General features: G+C 39.8%; 2 protein-coding genes across 7 annotated transcripts in view; both read right to left on the bottom strand.

Annotated features, from left to right (window-relative positions):
• Nucleotides 1-1578: 1578 nt before the first annotated feature.
• On the bottom strand, nt 1579-4638 carry tmem88a (transmembrane protein 88 a). Its single transcript, XM_039826382.1, has 3 exons — nt 4436-4638; nt 2903-3223; nt 1579-2110 (listed from the first exon to the last, which is right to left on the bottom strand). The coding sequence occupies exons 2-3, from the start codon at nt 3203-3205 to the stop codon at nt 1823-1825; spliced, it is 591 nt and encodes a 196-aa protein (XP_039682316.1). The 5' UTR covers nt 3206-3223; nt 4436-4638; the 3' UTR covers nt 1579-1822.
• Nucleotides 4639-7828: 3190 nt separating this feature from the next.
• Nucleotides 7829-17102, bottom strand: part of kdm6bb (lysine (K)-specific demethylase 6B, b) — a 28259-nt gene continuing 18985 nt past the window's right edge. For 5 of the 6 annotated variants that reach the window (XM_039777433.1, XM_039777437.1, XM_039777435.1 and 2 more), the window contains 11 exons: nt 16812-16917; nt 15464-15669; nt 14109-14287; nt 13950-14018; nt 13241-13389; nt 13014-13128; nt 12592-12779; nt 12295-12436; nt 11513-11639; nt 11232-11402; nt 7829-10494 (listed from right to left, as the gene is read on the bottom strand). In XM_039777433.1, the coding sequence (XP_039633367.1) occupies nt 10471-10494; nt 11232-11402; nt 11513-11639; nt 12295-12436; nt 12592-12779; nt 13014-13128; nt 13241-13389; nt 13950-14018; nt 14109-14287; nt 15464-15669; nt 16812-16917 (1476 nt within the window). In that variant the 3' untranslated portion in view covers nt 7829-10470. Of the gene's footprint in view, nt 10495-11231; nt 11403-11512; nt 11640-12294; nt 12437-12591; nt 12780-13013; nt 13129-13240; nt 13390-13949; nt 14019-14108; nt 14288-15463; nt 15670-16811; nt 16918-17102 lie in introns of those variants that run through there. The other variant, XM_039777438.1, reaches the window with a different exon arrangement.

The following is a 17102-nucleotide window of genomic DNA, read 5'->3' as shown; positions in this document are numbered from 1 at the left end:
TAAAATCATAGTATAGCATGTTGAAAAAAGTGATAAAAAAAATCAGTGTATAGCATGTCAAATAAAGTGATAAAAAAGCCATAGTATAGCATGTCGAAAGAGTCAAAGTATAGTATGTCGAATAAAGACGTAAAAAGGTCGGGAAAAGTGATGAAAAAAATCATAGCATAAGCATGTAAAAAAAAGTTATAATATAGTATGTCGAAAAGTACAGTTATCTTTTCAAAACAACCGGTTGAGAAAAAGACTGACAGGAAGAAAACTTTCCTCTTCATCTACTTGAATTCTAAATTCCTGTAAAGTAGGTCTTATATCTAACAATTTGAACACTGAATCTTCTGTCTTCCACTACTCCTCTTATGAACCTTCACTATCTAACCTGACGCTCAAGTCCATGTTTTCCTCATATTTGTCTTTTCACTCAGTATATTGGACCTGTAAACTTACTGAAACATATAAGATTTGATCCATAAATCTTCTATACATTCTCTTATCACTCTAAGATATCTGACCTAACCGATAGCACTTTCACTTTGGCATATTTGTCTCTTTCATTTAGTATGTATTGGTCCTCGAAATTTACTGAACCATGTAGAATTTGAACACTCAATCTTCTGCCTTCCAAACATTCTCTTATCACCCTAAGCTATCTAACCTGACAAGAAGTCCATGTTTTTGAACATATGTCAGAGTATAGTATGTTAACTAAAGTGATAAAAAATCCATAGTATAATATGTTGAATAAAGTGATATAAAATCATAGTATAGTATGTTGAAAAAAGTGATAAAAAAACATTGTATAGCATGTCGAAAAAAGTCATAGTATAGCATGTTGAAAAAAGTGATAAAAAAAGCCATAGTATAGCATGTCGAAAGAGTCAAAGTATAGTATGTTGAATAAAGACATAGTAAAGCATGTCGAAAAAAAGTGAAAAAGTCATAGTATAGCAGTAATAAAAAGTTATAGTATGTCAAAAAAGGTGATAAAACGTCATAGTATAGCATGTCACAAAAGGCCATAGTCTAGTATGTCGACTCAACTCGACTCGTCTTGTCACTCAGTGAAACTGTTAACATTAAACTGTGATACAGTATCTCTGTTAATATATAGGTACAGTGTGCTTGCTGCTTTTAATTAGAACTCAAATGGCCAGTGTGAAAAAACAGATGATAACCCATGAACCAGACACATACCTTTCTGCCTACGACATGAAGACTGACAGTATATTCTAACTAGTTTGGACATTAAAGAATAGGCAACATGTGTTTGGCAGCTAAAGAACAGCTAAAGGAGCATTTCCCTGTAAAGATCTGTGGAAGCAAATCACAAAACAAAACCATGCTGTGCCTTTACGTTCTGTTGACCCCCTGTTTACCCTCATCACATAAAGGCCTAACCAATCCAAATTCACAGACTTACAACAATGGTGTTGTATGAAAGTTTGCATTGGACACAAATCTTTTACCTATTTACTCTATTCAATGTATATATCTTTGCACTTCACCTACTTCTCTTGCATGAAGTACAGTCCATCCTGTTTCAGTTTCCAGGTGTCTGTGTAAAACAAAGCTCGACAGGTCGATTTACGCTTTATTGTAAAAAGGTATAAAATACATTCAATGCATTGGAAATGCATAGAAAAAGCAATATTGACTATAAATGATGAAATATGATGAAATATGATGGCTATTTTACAATGGCTTTAGAAATAGAAAGACAGTGGCAATTGGCTTCAAAAAATAAAGAAAGAGCCAGACTCAAACTCTCATCATTAAACAGGGATACATATTACAACCATATACAATCCTCTCTTCTCCTCTCTTACACCCACACGCTACCCTTCCCCTCCCTCTCTGAAGCCCCCTGTTGGCCACAGCAGCCTCCAGCATCAGCCCTCCGGTGGCGTGAGGGGGGCAGGTTCTTGTAGACGGCGCGGCTGTAGGGAATGAAACACATTCCCAGCTGGAGGTGTCGGGCCAGGCGACAGTAGGCGGCGAGTGCGAGGACCAGCAGAGGGGTGAGCAACAGAAAGCCCACAACCAGAAGAGCCACGCAGCCGCCGTCATCCAGCACGTCTGAGCAATACAGAGATGTTCCATGGGGCTGCACCTGGAGAGCAAGAATAGAGGGAAAATGGATGAGTAATTGCATGGATGTAAAAATCACACACACACACACACACAGGCAAAAAGAATTGGACCTGTAAACTTACTGAAACATGTAAGATTTGATCTCTAAATGTTCTAGAATCAGCAACAGGAAAAAAATCTTACACAGATGTTATCTGGATCGTTAAAAAATATTAAATAAAAACTGTGACCTTACTGTAATCAATTAATCAATTAGTTTATTGATCTGTTTTGACAATAGAAGAATTCTGGTGTCAAATTCTCCATTGAGAGGTTTGCTGCTCTTCCCTGTCCCTTCCCTACATCTAGTTTCAAGTCAGTAATTAAGTATACTCAAAACAGTCAGTATGCTCTACATATGCTGGGTTTTAAAATGTGCTGGGGTACACTACTGTCCCACAATGCGTTGCACAAAGCTTAGTCACAGCTGCAAAAATATTTTGAATTAAGCTCTAGGAAAATCTAGTATAATCTTGAAAAGCAGTTTCAAATTTCTGAAAAAACATTTTCCTTTCTCCTTGTGCAGTGAGACTGAAATTCCCAGTTTGATTGACAGTCTACAAAAGTTAGTACAAAAGATTTCTGGTATAGTATGTAAGTTTAGAAACCATCCATTATGACACCTTTTCATATGACTGTATACTATTAGTATGTAGGCTAGTATGGAATGTGCACACAGCACCAGCCTGAGCTACTTCTTTTCAAATCTGTGTAATCTCACACTTCTATCAGTCAAAAAAAAAAAAAAAAACATTCCACAGGAGATTGTTACCGCGGAGTGGCAGAGGAAGCCGAATATGATCATGACAAGAGCAGGGGTGAGGATGGTGCCAAATATGATGCTGGCCAGCCCGCCATTGATCAGTGCTATGATCAGATTCTGTGCAGTGACCAGCACAGAGCATGCCCAGCAGTCCAGAGAGTCTCTTAACTCCAGGGGGGGTTCAGCGGCTTCGCTCCCGCCCAGAGAGTATGGAGGCGGCACCACGACCCCTGACCCCACTCTGGAGGGGGAGCCTGGGTCAGAGAGGGCCTGCTCCGTCTTCTCCAGTGTCCCGGTCCGTGACAGACTCATATTTCCTTGTGGTCTATGCTGCAGGACAGAAAAACAGTTTTAGCCCAATAATTGTATGTAAATAATGAATCTACCTATAATATTCTGCATTGCGGTGCATTGCATTAATTTAACCCCGTTGTTAGGACTGCAAGTCTGCATGAACAGAATTTTGTGTTTCACAATAGTTAGATGATGTATGTATCACAGTGTGCCAAGTATTTTAGGTGTCTGTACTTGGTTGAAAAAAGATATCCATAATACAGTTTGTCTATTTTCTGTTATAAAATTCTATTTCACTTCCCTGTATGCCCAGAAATCTTCAGTCTATCACTAAAATCCCAGAAATCTAAAAGAAGCCATGAATAAATGACGTGGTAAAAGGTGTGGAAAGTCAGCAAAGAGAACTGCACAGCTCTGAGTGCGAGGAACTGGGGCTCCACTGACCCCACCTCCAAACTCCAGGATAACCACGACCCAGAACAATGAGCCAGGAACGGCTGGAAAACTGAAAAACCCCACGAATCAGTTATTAGCATGTCAAAACAACTTTTTTTTTTAGATGTGTTAATACATTAATGGTGTAAAAAAGATAGAATGGGACTCATTTCACTTTTATTTTGTAAACTCAGGGGCATATTACACCATTTCCTTCTGATCCCGAGTGTGTTAGCAGCTGCTGGTATTATGCCAAGCACCATGTGAACACATCGGTTTTACAAGCAACTTTTTTTCATTTTTGTTCTGTCCGTCAACATCATTTTAAATAAATTGCAGTTCACTAAATTTGAACGCCGGGTCCATCTCTTCATCAGCTTTCTTGCTTGCGATGCTCTTTTAGATTGTCTAAATAGCAATACAAAATTAGACGATTCTGATTTCAAAGGCTTGCTGCTCTTTAAAAGTCTTTTATAGGTTCTCTAATAATGGAATTAAGAACATTCTTTGGATTGCTTTCCTTTTTTAAGATGTTCTGTTTGAGCTGCTCCATGATTGAATGGAAGACAGTCAGACTTTGCTCACATACACTCACAGACACTTGCGTTTTGATTATCTCATCAACACAGCCTTCTTATTTCCAGATTGGTCAACTTCAGAAATCAAACCTAGCTCTCCAGAATCACAGGAATAACATTAGTGGATGCATTCAAGCAAACTAAACCCTTTTGTTTGGATAAGGATTAGCATTTTTCTGTTTCTTCAACAAAGTTTTATTGAAAAAGAAATGGTGACAGAGTATGTGGTACTCACTGTGTGGTAAACCTGATGATGTGTCCTCCTTCAGCTTGATGGTGGCAGCAGATGCTGGGACTCTGAAAGACCTGGAGAGCGGTGAGGAGTCAGAGACAAAGAGATTTCAAGAATTTCCTCCTGATATACGTATGTCTTCTCTGTTTGAAAATCCAGATCCCGAGAGTGGTATCCGAGTCAAGATTCTACAACTAAAAAAAAAAAAAAATTTTTTTTTTTTTTGTTTTTTGTTTTTTTTTAAAAAATTTTAAAAAATTTTTTTGTTTTTTTTATAAAAAAAAATTCCTCCCTCTTTTTTTTGATTAGAGTAGGTCAGAAAAGAGCTCTGCAGACTTGAGGCAAATTCTGCTTTCCCACTGGCTTCAGCGCTTCCTTCCCTGACATTCTGTTTCCTCACTCCGACTCCAGTTTGAGATATGATTGAGTGTGTAAGTGGTTACGAGTACGCACATGTGAGTGTGTATCCTGTGTTGCCTCTCATGCAAATGCACAGAAAGCAGGCTGCGCTGTGTTAAAGGCTCCTGTTGGTGTCGGGGCGGGGGAGCATAGGAGGGTTTCCATGATAACCCCTGAGAACCAGGGGGAGGGAGGAAGAGTGTTTATTTTGAGTCCGGGTATGCTGGCCAATCCACAACACATCACAGTTTACACACTCACTGGGAACTTTCTCTACTCCACTGTCAAACACTGATAAGGTGGGTTTAGAAAAAATTCAAAACAACTGAGCTGGTTTGATGTTGATGTTCATGCTAAATAAAATCTCACAAACTGCCAGTAAAGCCTTTTTGTGGCTTTAAGACTGACTGTTACATACTATATAGATGCTACACTCCATACAGTAGTAGTAGATAGACTGTAGTAGTATAGACTGCAAGGATGGGGTGAGGGTATAAACAATGATACAGCACTACTCAGCTATTTCAAAAGCACAGAGCTCTGAAATGAAAAGGTAAAGGGCAAGCCAGACGTGCTTAAAATTGGCTTCAGAAGCAGGAATAACAGAGGATTGGCCCCTTGACCTTTTGATGGAAAACAGAGCTCTGCTTGCAGAAAACATAGGGAAATGAGGATGAGGATGTATGTAGTGTGAGGGGGCTTGCCCATGACTAATTTGGTGGGGGTAAGACACTATCACGGGACTGATAAAAACCAGAGTCTTAGTTCAAAGGGTGAAATTTGTATTTTGATACATCCCACTTTGTTAATTCACTATTTCCTCACAGGGGTCGATATATACTCCCTGAAGAGAAAAAGGGAATTTTAACAGAAACATTATCAAACAGTCCATGGAACTATTGCACTGGCTAAAAAATATGCAGGAGAAATGGGTGGTTTTGTCAATAACAAAGCCACAGTGTGCTGTTTATATGCGTATGTCAATGTCTGAGGGGGCTGGTAGAGGAAGAGCAGTCTTCCTGTCCTTGGAACCGGGATATCCGCTGCTGTGTCCACGTTCTACGATGAGGTCTCCCTCCATCTGCAGTTTTGGCAATCTCATGCCTTCTAAACCTGGAGACTGAGATAAAAAGAAATGGCAAGAAAATAGCAACCAGAAAGGAAAATCTCTGTCTATATTTGTAATGTTATTTTAGTTTATTACCTGGTTTGTATCACTCACAGTATATAAGCTGTAGGTACAGCTTGGTCATATCATAAAGGTCACACACAAAAAAAATCAAATTTCATTAGTTTGATATGTTTTTGACATCACTTTCTGTTACTTTTGGACAGGGTTAGATTGACAAGATGGTATCAGGAAAATGTTGGAGGGAAAAATAAATGAGTAGAAGGTAGCCTTAAGCAAACTGGTCCAGTGGAACCACCCAGTGGCCATCAGCTGCAGACTGTGACTTAAGGGCAACTGCAACATGTGAACATTTGAACTATGTCACCACAAAAGAGTAAGAAGCCTATAAATTGTCAAGTCACTCTGACTCAGCTACATGTATTTAGATACAGCTACTGTTATACAGATTTATATGACAATAATAAGGTTAAATTATCAATTAAGACTGCAAGTCCTTAAAGCAGTAAATACTAAATTACTTTTTCCACTGTGGTCCTCAGTAGAAAAAAGACTAAGATGACAGATCTCAGATCAGGTAATGTTGGTGGAAGCCCACGTTACAACACACACTGCAGGCAAAATGTATGCATGGCTCACTGTCGCAGGCTAATACACTTTCAAACATAATAATAGAAAACAAGAGTCTACAGCCATGCTAGCGGCTCTATGAGGATGTTTAATGCACAGTAGTGCTTTGATGACGTAGCATTAAGAGAGACTACGGTAACAAGTAGTATGAAAGCCCTAAAATCCGCATAGGGAGGTTGGTTGGGGTGGTGGATGGGTCAAACACAGGACTTTCACCCAGGAGAACGGGGATAGTGTCCCACGTGTCACTTTTCCAAAACCCAACCCTTTCTTCTTTTAATAACCCAACCATCCCGTTGTTGTCCCATGTGTCATGGAAACGTAAGCCCACCCATGACCTTTTCCTTAATGGGCCGTGTTCATTTCACGGAATTCTTCCGTGGGCCCATAACAGAATTTTCGCCGATCCATGTTCATTTCACGGAATTCTTCGAAATTTTTTGCGATTCTGTGAAACTGCCACAGATTTTGAGTTAAGGGGCCATGTTCATTTCATGGAATTCTGTGAGATCAGGTTGATATTAAAACTAATTTCACATGGAAGACAGTTCCATGCCTATAAGTACTTAAAAGGGGACATCATGCACATTTCCAGGTCCATATTTGTATTTTGGGTTTCTACGAGAACATGTTTAAATGCTTTAATGTTCAAAAAACATGTTTTTGCCTCATACTGTTAGTATGAATATACCTGTATTCACCCTCTATCTGAAAGTCCGTTTTAGTGCCTGTCTCTTTGAAAAAAGCCCAGTCTGCTATGACTGGTCAGTGTTTCCAGGTCTTCTGTACCTTTGCTCTCGACGTCTCTCTCATTGCAGCTGGGGAATGACTGTAACGGCACTGTAGCCGCACTTTCTACCTTCATATAGTTTAGTTGTGACATCACAACTGTACAGAAGTTCTGACGACTTGTTTAATGGCACAGTTAAAAAAAGAAAATTAGCTGTGTGCATTTCTCTGTTGATTTAAAATGTTGGTACCTTCACAGTAGGCTATTTATATAGCACCTTGACCTGCTTTAAATTAAAAAAAGACATTGAAATTTCACTACCATGTGGTACCTTTAATAAGTTGGAGCTGAATATGGCTTTCTGAGAATGTGTTGAACTGTGTTTTATACAGTCTATGGTATTGAATCATGCCGTAAAGGTTTTTCAATGAAACACATTCCATGTTTGCATCCCCTCTACTTCCCCAAGAGCTGGTATACCAGATAAAGGCAAAGATTCATTGTTGAATAATTTATCAAAAACATTTTATTTTCTTGAACAACAATACAATATGTCACAGAAAAACCACAGAGGGATTTAAGACAGGTCTGGCTCAGGTTTTCTTCTATGTGAGTTTTTCTTTTTTGAAACAATAAGTGCAGCATAAATCAAACAAGTCAAGAGGAAAAAGAGCATTATTACATCCTTCAAATAATTCCAATAATGAGGACAAGACAAATAAACGAAACCTCGACGTCATTAAAAGTCACATCCCTAAAAGTCTCTGCAAAAGTGTCAAGAATTACAACTACTGCTAATGCTCATCATAAAACCACTAATGCCTCACAAGATTATGAATTTCATACAATGAAAAAACGTTTTTAAAAGATCTTGTATTCATCTGTTAGATACAGTACAAAGACATCATTCCATTTCTGTTACCACCAAAATGTGTTGAAATGGATCTAAGCACCAACCGGTTAGTTTGAGTTGTATCACTGACTTATGTCCAAATATCATTATATGCTGTTTAATGAAGGGGCATTGAGGCAAGGAGGGGTCTAGCACCATGAAAATTAAACCACCCCCCTGATTGCACCTCCCCTGCTATCCACACATTTTTTTTTTTTTTAAATACCTTGTAGCCCCTTATCAAGTTGAGTACCATTTGATATGCAATAAATATGTAAGAAAACAACCATGTACAGTATAAATAATGTCACAATTTACAATTTTTCATTTTCTCTGTAATCCCCAAAACAGAAACTGACTACAAAAAGAGGTATAAAAGTGGGAAGAAATTCCCATTGCAGTAATTTAAACTAGAGTGAAACCAAATATTTTTAAGGTGTATTATATTATAGCAACAACAAAACAAACGACTGAGGTGGACAAGTCTGACCACATACAAATTAGATTTTTGATTGAGAACAGAACTACATAAATCTTCTAATAAACCTGGAAACATATTCATTATGTACAGTAAATTGTGTGCACAGACTAATGAGGGCAGGGGCTGAAATCTGAAAGTTGTCATCTGTGGAGATTTCAACATAATGACTTTACAGCTGTAATGCTGAACCTCTATTCAAACGATAGAAAATAGGCCTAACTTGTCACCAAATCATTGCACGTGAATACAGTCCCAGTGGAATAAGTGACAATCATATTGTAAGTAGGAAGCAAGGCTTTAGTTGTACTTCACCCTTGCATTATAACATTTAACACCAAAGGTTAGACTATGTAGCCTTATCAAAATGAGACATTTTATTTTAAAGGACTAAAACAAACAACAATGACTGGGCCTTTCTTGTAATGTGTTAATTCATGTGCTCTTCAACAAACTGGAAATACAGTATATGAACCCCCCCCTGGCAGTGCACGGAGCCTCATCAGGACGGATGTTTGGGGCAAAATGAAAACAATGAGGTGCCATTCAGTCTGCTCATCTATTTGGCCTCAATGGCTTTTGCATGATAAGATTATGATTGTGTGTCTCTTTGGACATATTACTTTTTTCAGACTGTAACGAGCACTTCATTGATACCAACATCAATGTTGACTCCCCCCCCCTCTCTGTACACCGTCTATGCACACCACTGTGTATCCCATAAATTCATTCACAATTTATAATTATTTATTTTCTCTGTCATCTAGAAACAAAAACAGCAACACAAGAGGTATAAAAGGGGGATTGTTTTCCCATTCGAAAAATAAAAAAGACACTATGTCTGTTTTACGGGCGTATCATAGAAACCTCACCGACGACTATTTAGCTGGACTATTTAGCTGGAAAAAATAATCTAATTTTTCATCTACATACTTGATTTCCATCTAACAATGAAACCATATTAGTCCTCTAGTAAACCCGTATTTAAGAGAAACTGGTATAACTTTTTAATTTGTTTTTTTAGTTTTTTTAAATACATACATAAATCCTTATTTGTGTGTTTAATCATCTAATTACCTCTCCTCTAAATACAGTTTGCAAGGCCAATGTGGTATACTTCTAGGCTGGTAAAACTTTTAAAGTATCTAACGAGAATAAATTAGATTGGAATAGCACCTCAAAAAAGTATGCAGACAGGAATTACAAATGTCAGAGTTTACCTGAATACCAAGAAAAAACAAAAACAGGAACCAATACGATGCCAAATGTGACAATCAGCTACTTCTCCTGTAAAGCAATTCCCCTGCTGGTACAACAGAATCACAGCAAATTCATGGACATATAGAATAACTAGATTGGTGTAAAAAAGTTAGACTGAATTTGCATAAAAGTACCTGGATTTATACACAGAACCGGCTACTTGACGCCTTTGAATCACAGCAGTTTCCGTTGAACATATAACCTGATTTTCAGTGCTAGCAGTGGTAGTAGTGCTCACATTTATTTATTTATTTTACATATCTGAAATGCTTTTTATGAGAAGTACCAGTCTAGTCATTCTATTACAAAACAGACGTCCAATCAGCAGCTGGCATGGGGAAGACAGTGAGCTATAGTTGGATTGGCTGAGTGTCCATACCTTATTGTGTGATGTAAACAATACTGAGTAAACGTGATTGGCTGATTCAGTGAGTGTTTGCAGGAATAGATTGCCCTGAAGACAACATTTGTGCTGCCATTAGAGTTTTGGTTATGGCTGAAAGACACCAGGGAGGGGTCCTCACTTTGAAGAGGGTGATGGAGCCTGAAGGGAGAGAAAAAGAGGAAGTGACAGAGCTCAACTGGCCACTTAAAAAAACTGTGTGTGTGTGTGTGTGTGTGTGTGTGTGTGTGTGTGTGTGTGTGTGTGTGTGTGCGTGCATTCGTGCATTCGTGCATTCGTGCATTCGTGCATTCGTGCATGTGCTGGCCACTGTGGGATTTGTACCCCATCACTTCCATTAGAACTGCTTTAGTAGGGAAGGATCTCTATTTGACCAGTATGGACAGGAGGAATGATTACACCAACCAAAAACTGCCCCCAGCTACAGAACAAATAATGTAAACTGGGACAACAAATACACACATATAAGTATTCAAGGTAATGGCTCACCCATTGCAAGCAAGCTTCAAGACTCTTAAATCTGATTTTCATATTATATTGGCATGAACTGAACCAATCGGTGACTCGAAGAAATCATCTACAGTCTTATGGTTTACTTCGGAAAATGGTCAAGAGTAAACAAATTTGAAATAATGTACTAAAATCATGCAACATCACTGTGTTTAGGGTTATCTAATCTATCAGAGTTTTTCCGCATATTTGATATGTGATACATTTTTCCTTTTGCTTGCAGCCCTGCACCTTTACACTGTAGAAGAAGACAATATAATAGGGATGAAGCAATATGGAATCCTGTTTGTACCTGGTCTAGCCTTAGAACCTTTCTCAAAACTACTCTGGTTTACGGTTAGTGTACAAAATTTGAAAGTGAGACTAACCAGCGTGAAGGTGTCGTAGGTTCTCATCAGCTCCTCTATCCGATACTGTTCCAGCACCACTACTCCCGCCAGTGATCGGCTCTTAGCTCGTGCACAGTCCTCGCAGTGCACCATGTAGCTCTTCTTACTGCTGTTCTCACTAGTCACAAACATCAGGTTAAACACCTCCACCTGCACAGACACAGTTTTGGTACTGCAGTTAATATGTTTGTTATGCATCCCCACATACGCAAAATGTGCCTGTAAGGGCAGACAGCGAGGCCAGGGGAAGAGGGACTCACGTCACACTCGTTGCAGTAGTAGGCTGGCTCGTCCTTCACGCGGCTCTGGTAACAGATCTTCTTCCCTGCAGCCACCAGCTGGTCTCTCAGAATCTGGATGTGCTTGATGGACTGCAGCAGGCAGTGTCTGAGCGAGACAGAGGTGCGGGTAGTGAAAGATGTAAACGAACACACACACACAAACGCTTTGGCCCTCACCTGCGCTCGCTGTGTGTTGCCGATCTCAAATTCCCTGCTTTGGGAAACAATTCTCCGACAAACAAACTCTGAGCTAGCAAGCTACACGTCAAGGAAATTTGGATTGTGTAACAAGGCACACCTGCTTGGTTCTTTCGGGGTATGATTATAAAAGATTTACAAAGAATACCTTTACGGCATTTACTATCTAACTGGGACGTTTTGTGACCGATTGGCAGGATTGTTATAGACGAAATCCACACGGCGGCGATACACTGGTAAGAGCAAATGGCATTTAACCATGTATCCAGCTAATTTAAAAAATCTCACGTTACTGTATTGTGTGAACAGTTAACTTAATTTATTATTGTGTGTGTCATTTTCTTTTGCAGGGTGCAAATGTTCCACCAAAACATGTTCCTTCCCGAGACTATTTTGCACTATTCTGCGTCAGGAGCTTAGAGCCGCTCAAGACGATTGTGAATGGTTTAAAGAAATGCAAAAAACCCAGAGTGTTTTTTTTCTCCAATCCTAGAATGTATGTGTAGTGCAGCCAGACCTTACTCCACAGCACTGTGGTCTGGCAATGCGAGACTACATCTTACTTGATCATCTTGTAGGTGTCCTGGTCGGTGATCTTGATGGTGCGAGCCACATTCCATGAAACGTGGATCATGGGAACGATTGACTTAACCTTCTTTACCGCGTTCCACTCATAGCGCTCCAGGGTGAGTTGATACTGGTACGCTGGGAGAGCAAAAAAACACAAACAGTGGTGAGACTGAAAGTAGGCAGCAACTATTTAACAGCGTATTTAACTTGTAATTTGACACACAGACCAACACATGAATGTCAAGCTATTAGCGGCGGTCTTTCCCTATTTTTTGGTCCTCGAAACTTACAGTTGAGTGGTCCCACATTCCAGGCGATGTTGTTGCACCAGCCCACCGCCTGGACCCAGTGCACAGTCCCCGCATTAATCCACACCAGGTCACCCGGCCTCTGAATGAAGCGGTACACAGGGATGTTGGAGCTGTAGAGGTCTTCCAGGACTGGCCACCAGGACCCCGTCAGGTAGTCTACTCCATGCCTGGGGATGACAACAATGCAACAATTATTGGATGAGATAATGTAGGATTATGTTTCTATGTAGGTTAACTGTATGTTTATGCGCAATGTGTCGCCATTTTGTTTCTCTCGAATGCCCAAGACGAATTTCTCCTATAGGAGACAATAAAGGCTTATCTTATCTTATCTTAATTTCCGCATGCACAGAAACTGTAGCTTATTGCTACATGTGTTGCTAAAAAGCCTCTTCACTCACTTCTCACAAAAGTCGTTGATAGCCTCCCAGTAGTGCTCGTGAACAGCGAACCACTCACAGTCACCAGGCCCGATATTGATGTTTACTGAGCAGAAATTGTTGTTCTCTTGATGACCTGATGAGATGCGCAAACAGTCAGTTTCTTCATTCAGAAAACGTCCTCCATTTGAAAACCCCAGCCAGAGGTTCCCTAGTGCCCAACTGTGTTGTCAGACACAGACACTGACCTGGCGTGCGGCTGCCTGGCACCTTCATGTAGAGCTGGACAGTGTTCATGCCCAGGATGGTGTGACCGACGTGACTGAGCATGTTGTTGCTGGATTCCACACGCATGAAAGCTGGCAGCTTCAGCAGCTCCTGCAGCTGGGGCTTCCACCTAATAAAAACATAATGCCGTGTAATGTAAAACTACAAGTACCCTCAGTGAGTTCAGCAGTGGTGGAGGAAGTATTTCGATCCTTAAAAGTACTAATACCACACTGTAAAAACACTCTGTTACAAGTAAAAGTCCTGCATTGAAAATGTTACTTACGTTAAAGTATGTATCATCAGGAAAATGTACTTAAAGTCTTAAAAGAAAAAGTACTCGATGCAGAAAAATCCTCACATTTTAGAAAGTGGAAACGATCCAAACAATTCTGTTTAATCGGCTAATTATTTCAGCTGTACTTGTAGGCCGTTATATTGTTGGGTAGTTTCATTTATAATAAAACATTGTATTTAATAAACTACATGTGTTTTGTGTGCAACATTTTTTGTAAAGTAACTAGTAATTAAAGCTGTCAGATTGATGTAGAGTAATATTTCTCTCTGAAATATAGTGGAGTAGAAGTAGAAAGTGGCATCACAAGAAAAAGACTCAAGTAAAGTACATGCACCTCAAATTTACCACTGGAGCTCAGTTTGAGTGGGCAGAATTTAATAACATAATCTCACCTTTTAGGGTCAGAGAGATCAATATTGGTCCCGAATTTAATGATTTTTCCGGATGCTTTTTGCTCTGAGCTGGGGGGAAAGACCAAATACTGAGTTGAGTATTGTTACCACCGTCAAGAGTGAATTCATTGTACAGACAGATCACAGTTTTGTGCTAACCTGGGTGTGCTGTTGGCATGAACAGGTTGAGCTTTGCTTAGGATGGTAGCAGAACAGGCTTTAGTCGAAACAGGGCTGCCTTTACGGTTGCCTGATGTCAGGGCAGCTTTTGTGGCGGCTGATGTGTCTGAAGACTTGGCCTGTTCTCCTTCCTCTTCATTCTCGCTCTCCTTCTCCTCCTATAACACATCTACATGAGCTTAGCTGACAGGTTGGCCAACAGCTAAAAACGAATGCATCACTATATACAGGGTGCGATTAGTTTTTTGATCATGCATAACAAAACAAAACTATGCAAGAATTAAATCCCCCTTGCAATACCATGGATACAGTTCCACTCGACCAGGCATGCCAAACACTTAAATATGCACTTCAATATTCAATGGAAAATACAGAGCTTTCAAACAAGAGAGCAGAGCTCACTTCGCAGCGAAAACAAAATACTTTCACCCAGGAAACGCTCCTTTGTTCCTCGGGAGTGTTTTAATCCAAACCATCGTCTTTTTTCTGAACTTAACTAGTCATTTTGGTGCCTAAACTTAACTCGCCTTTCTGGCAACATGGCCTCTGAAAGCATCTGGTGGTGCTGCTCGGATTTTATCGTTCACGTTACAGCGCTTTACTTAGTTACAATACTTGTATTTTAGGTATATAATGGTCTATTGGTGAAGTAGCATTGATCACTTTGAGGGGGAATACATTTTATAAAAATAATTCAGCAGAGGCAGGAATATGTAGACCAGAAAGGGGGAAATCCCACGCAACCTCCCCCCAGCAAATTGCACCCCGACTATATAGTTAACTTTCAAGCGTAGTCCTGGTCAAAGGTTATGTGAAAATGGGGCGCCTGGTTAGCTCACCTGGTAGAGCATGCGCCCCATGAACAGAGGCGGTGGCTGCTGGCTCGGTTCAGACCTGCAGCCCTTTGCTGCATGTCATTCCCCCTCTCTCTCCCCTTTCATGTCTAAGCTGTCTTATCAAATAAAGGCCTAAAATGCCATAAAATAATCTCATCTAATAAAAAAGATTACGTGAAATACATCATTATTTACCGAAAATATCTGTGGATGTAAAAACACAACGGAGATGATGTTTGGAGAGTTGGATTCACCTAACTCTCTGAACTGGACAGAAAAATCATTTGTTTCAGTAATTCCGATGATTCTGATGAGATGCGTGTTCGCCATCAACAGCAAAATGGTCATATATGGTAATAATGGGAGTTTTTGTTTAGCCCTGTGTAGAAAGGCAGACTATCTGTACATGAATCACAGGACCGTCCTGGACTCTTTTTTTAATCGCATCTAAGAGAAAATTCTAAGTACAAGTAAATTGGTGATTGGTGAAATGTCTACCTGCAGGCTCTCCTGGAAGCTGGAGGCCTGGTACAGAGCGTATTTGGCGATGGTGGTGTGTGAGCGGCTGCTTTCGCAGGGCCACGTCTGCGTGGAACCACAGGGATCCCAGTTCTCATCAGCGGGCTGCTGAACCTGAGTCCTCACTTCCACTGCATGCTCCGCATTGGCCTCCACCAGAGACTTGGTGGAGAACAGACCAAGGTCTCACATAGGGAAAGGAAAGCAGAGAACATGTAATTACACAGATTATTATCAGATAAATACCAATTTCCAAACTTTGTATTTTATTATATTCATAGTTTGAGTACAGAGAATGACACAGAGAAAAGGGTGTAGGAATAGAATGAGATTAGTTTATCTACACTGGATGATTGTAAAACACATACACTGAAATATGTAAATACATCGAAAGTAGCATTCCTCGATCATAGCACAGCCTACCAGTGGCCATGCCATCACATCATGGTTGAGCATACATGGTCTGCATTCAAATATGGATCATAAAGACACAATTGTGACTGTGAGGATGTATTGCTGTATTTGCAGATTGTAACGATTGTGAAAGATACAGCGTGGAGAAAGGGCCAGCCGAGACCAAGTATGGCCTTCAAATATTTTTGTTCAATATAATTTACTCAGAATATGAAATGTCTAAAATGTCATGTGTAAACATGTCTCCTACATCCAAAATAATCCCTTTCAACCGGTTTTAAACTCGAAAAAATCCAGCCAGCCCTCATTTCAGTTCATGTTGCGAATTGTATGTTGTTCAAAAGAAAATGTAATTGTAAAAACTACAACTGTAACTAAAAATTGATAAATAAATAAGGATAATATGGATATAAAATAAAGTACATTTCTGTAAAGCAAGTACAAGTAGAAGTTAGGAAGTTTAAAACCAGATTCCGAAATTGTCCAAAAGGCACAAGTGAGTTGTAATTTGTTCCAGGAGTCAGGTGCACTAAAGTCAAAGTTCAGATCCAGGTTGTGGAACATGAAGCGAAAGCCAGTCAGCAGAGCGAGTCTGATAAGGTCCCTCTGAGTAACAGAGCACTTCTGTAAGGTAGTGTGGTAGTTTTCCAATAAGAGCCTATGATATGCTACATTTACTGTTTATGTGAATAAGCAATGTCTCCTGCCCTTTTCCTTCCTCCTCCCCTGCCCCTTGCATGACAAGTTTCAGAAAACAATGAATAAAAGGCTCTAAATAATGTCAATGTATTAATAAAAACCCAAACCTACAAAACTCATTAAGGTTAAATGGAATTTGATGAATGTTGCTGGGCTTAACAGAGTAATTTGATTGGGTTAAATGAAGTGAGATGAGTGTGGTGTATAAACTCACTAAGGCGGAGGGAGCCAGCAAGGCCTCTGATGACAGTGACTGCATTTTTGGGATCAGTGCAGAACTGTAGCAGAACTGGAGAGAATGCGTCCCTCTTGCTCTCCAACTGCAAAAGAAACGCAGAATAATTATGAACATTTGAACGCAGCGGAGGAATGAATTTTTGTCTTGAAAACAAATGAAAAATACTGACAGTAGGTTGGTAACGTGTAGATGTCTAAGGCAGCTCTCTCTGCTGCTATCGAGAAAACAATCCAAGACATAATTCAAGTGATATAATTCCAAGATGTA

This window comes from Perca fluviatilis, chromosome 16 (genome assembly GCF_010015445.1).
Source record: "Perca fluviatilis chromosome 16, GENO_Pfluv_1.0, whole genome shotgun sequence".
NCBI lineage: Eukaryota > Metazoa > Chordata > Actinopteri > Perciformes > Percidae > Perca > Perca fluviatilis.
This window is presented reverse-complemented; position numbering and strand designations above follow the sequence as displayed.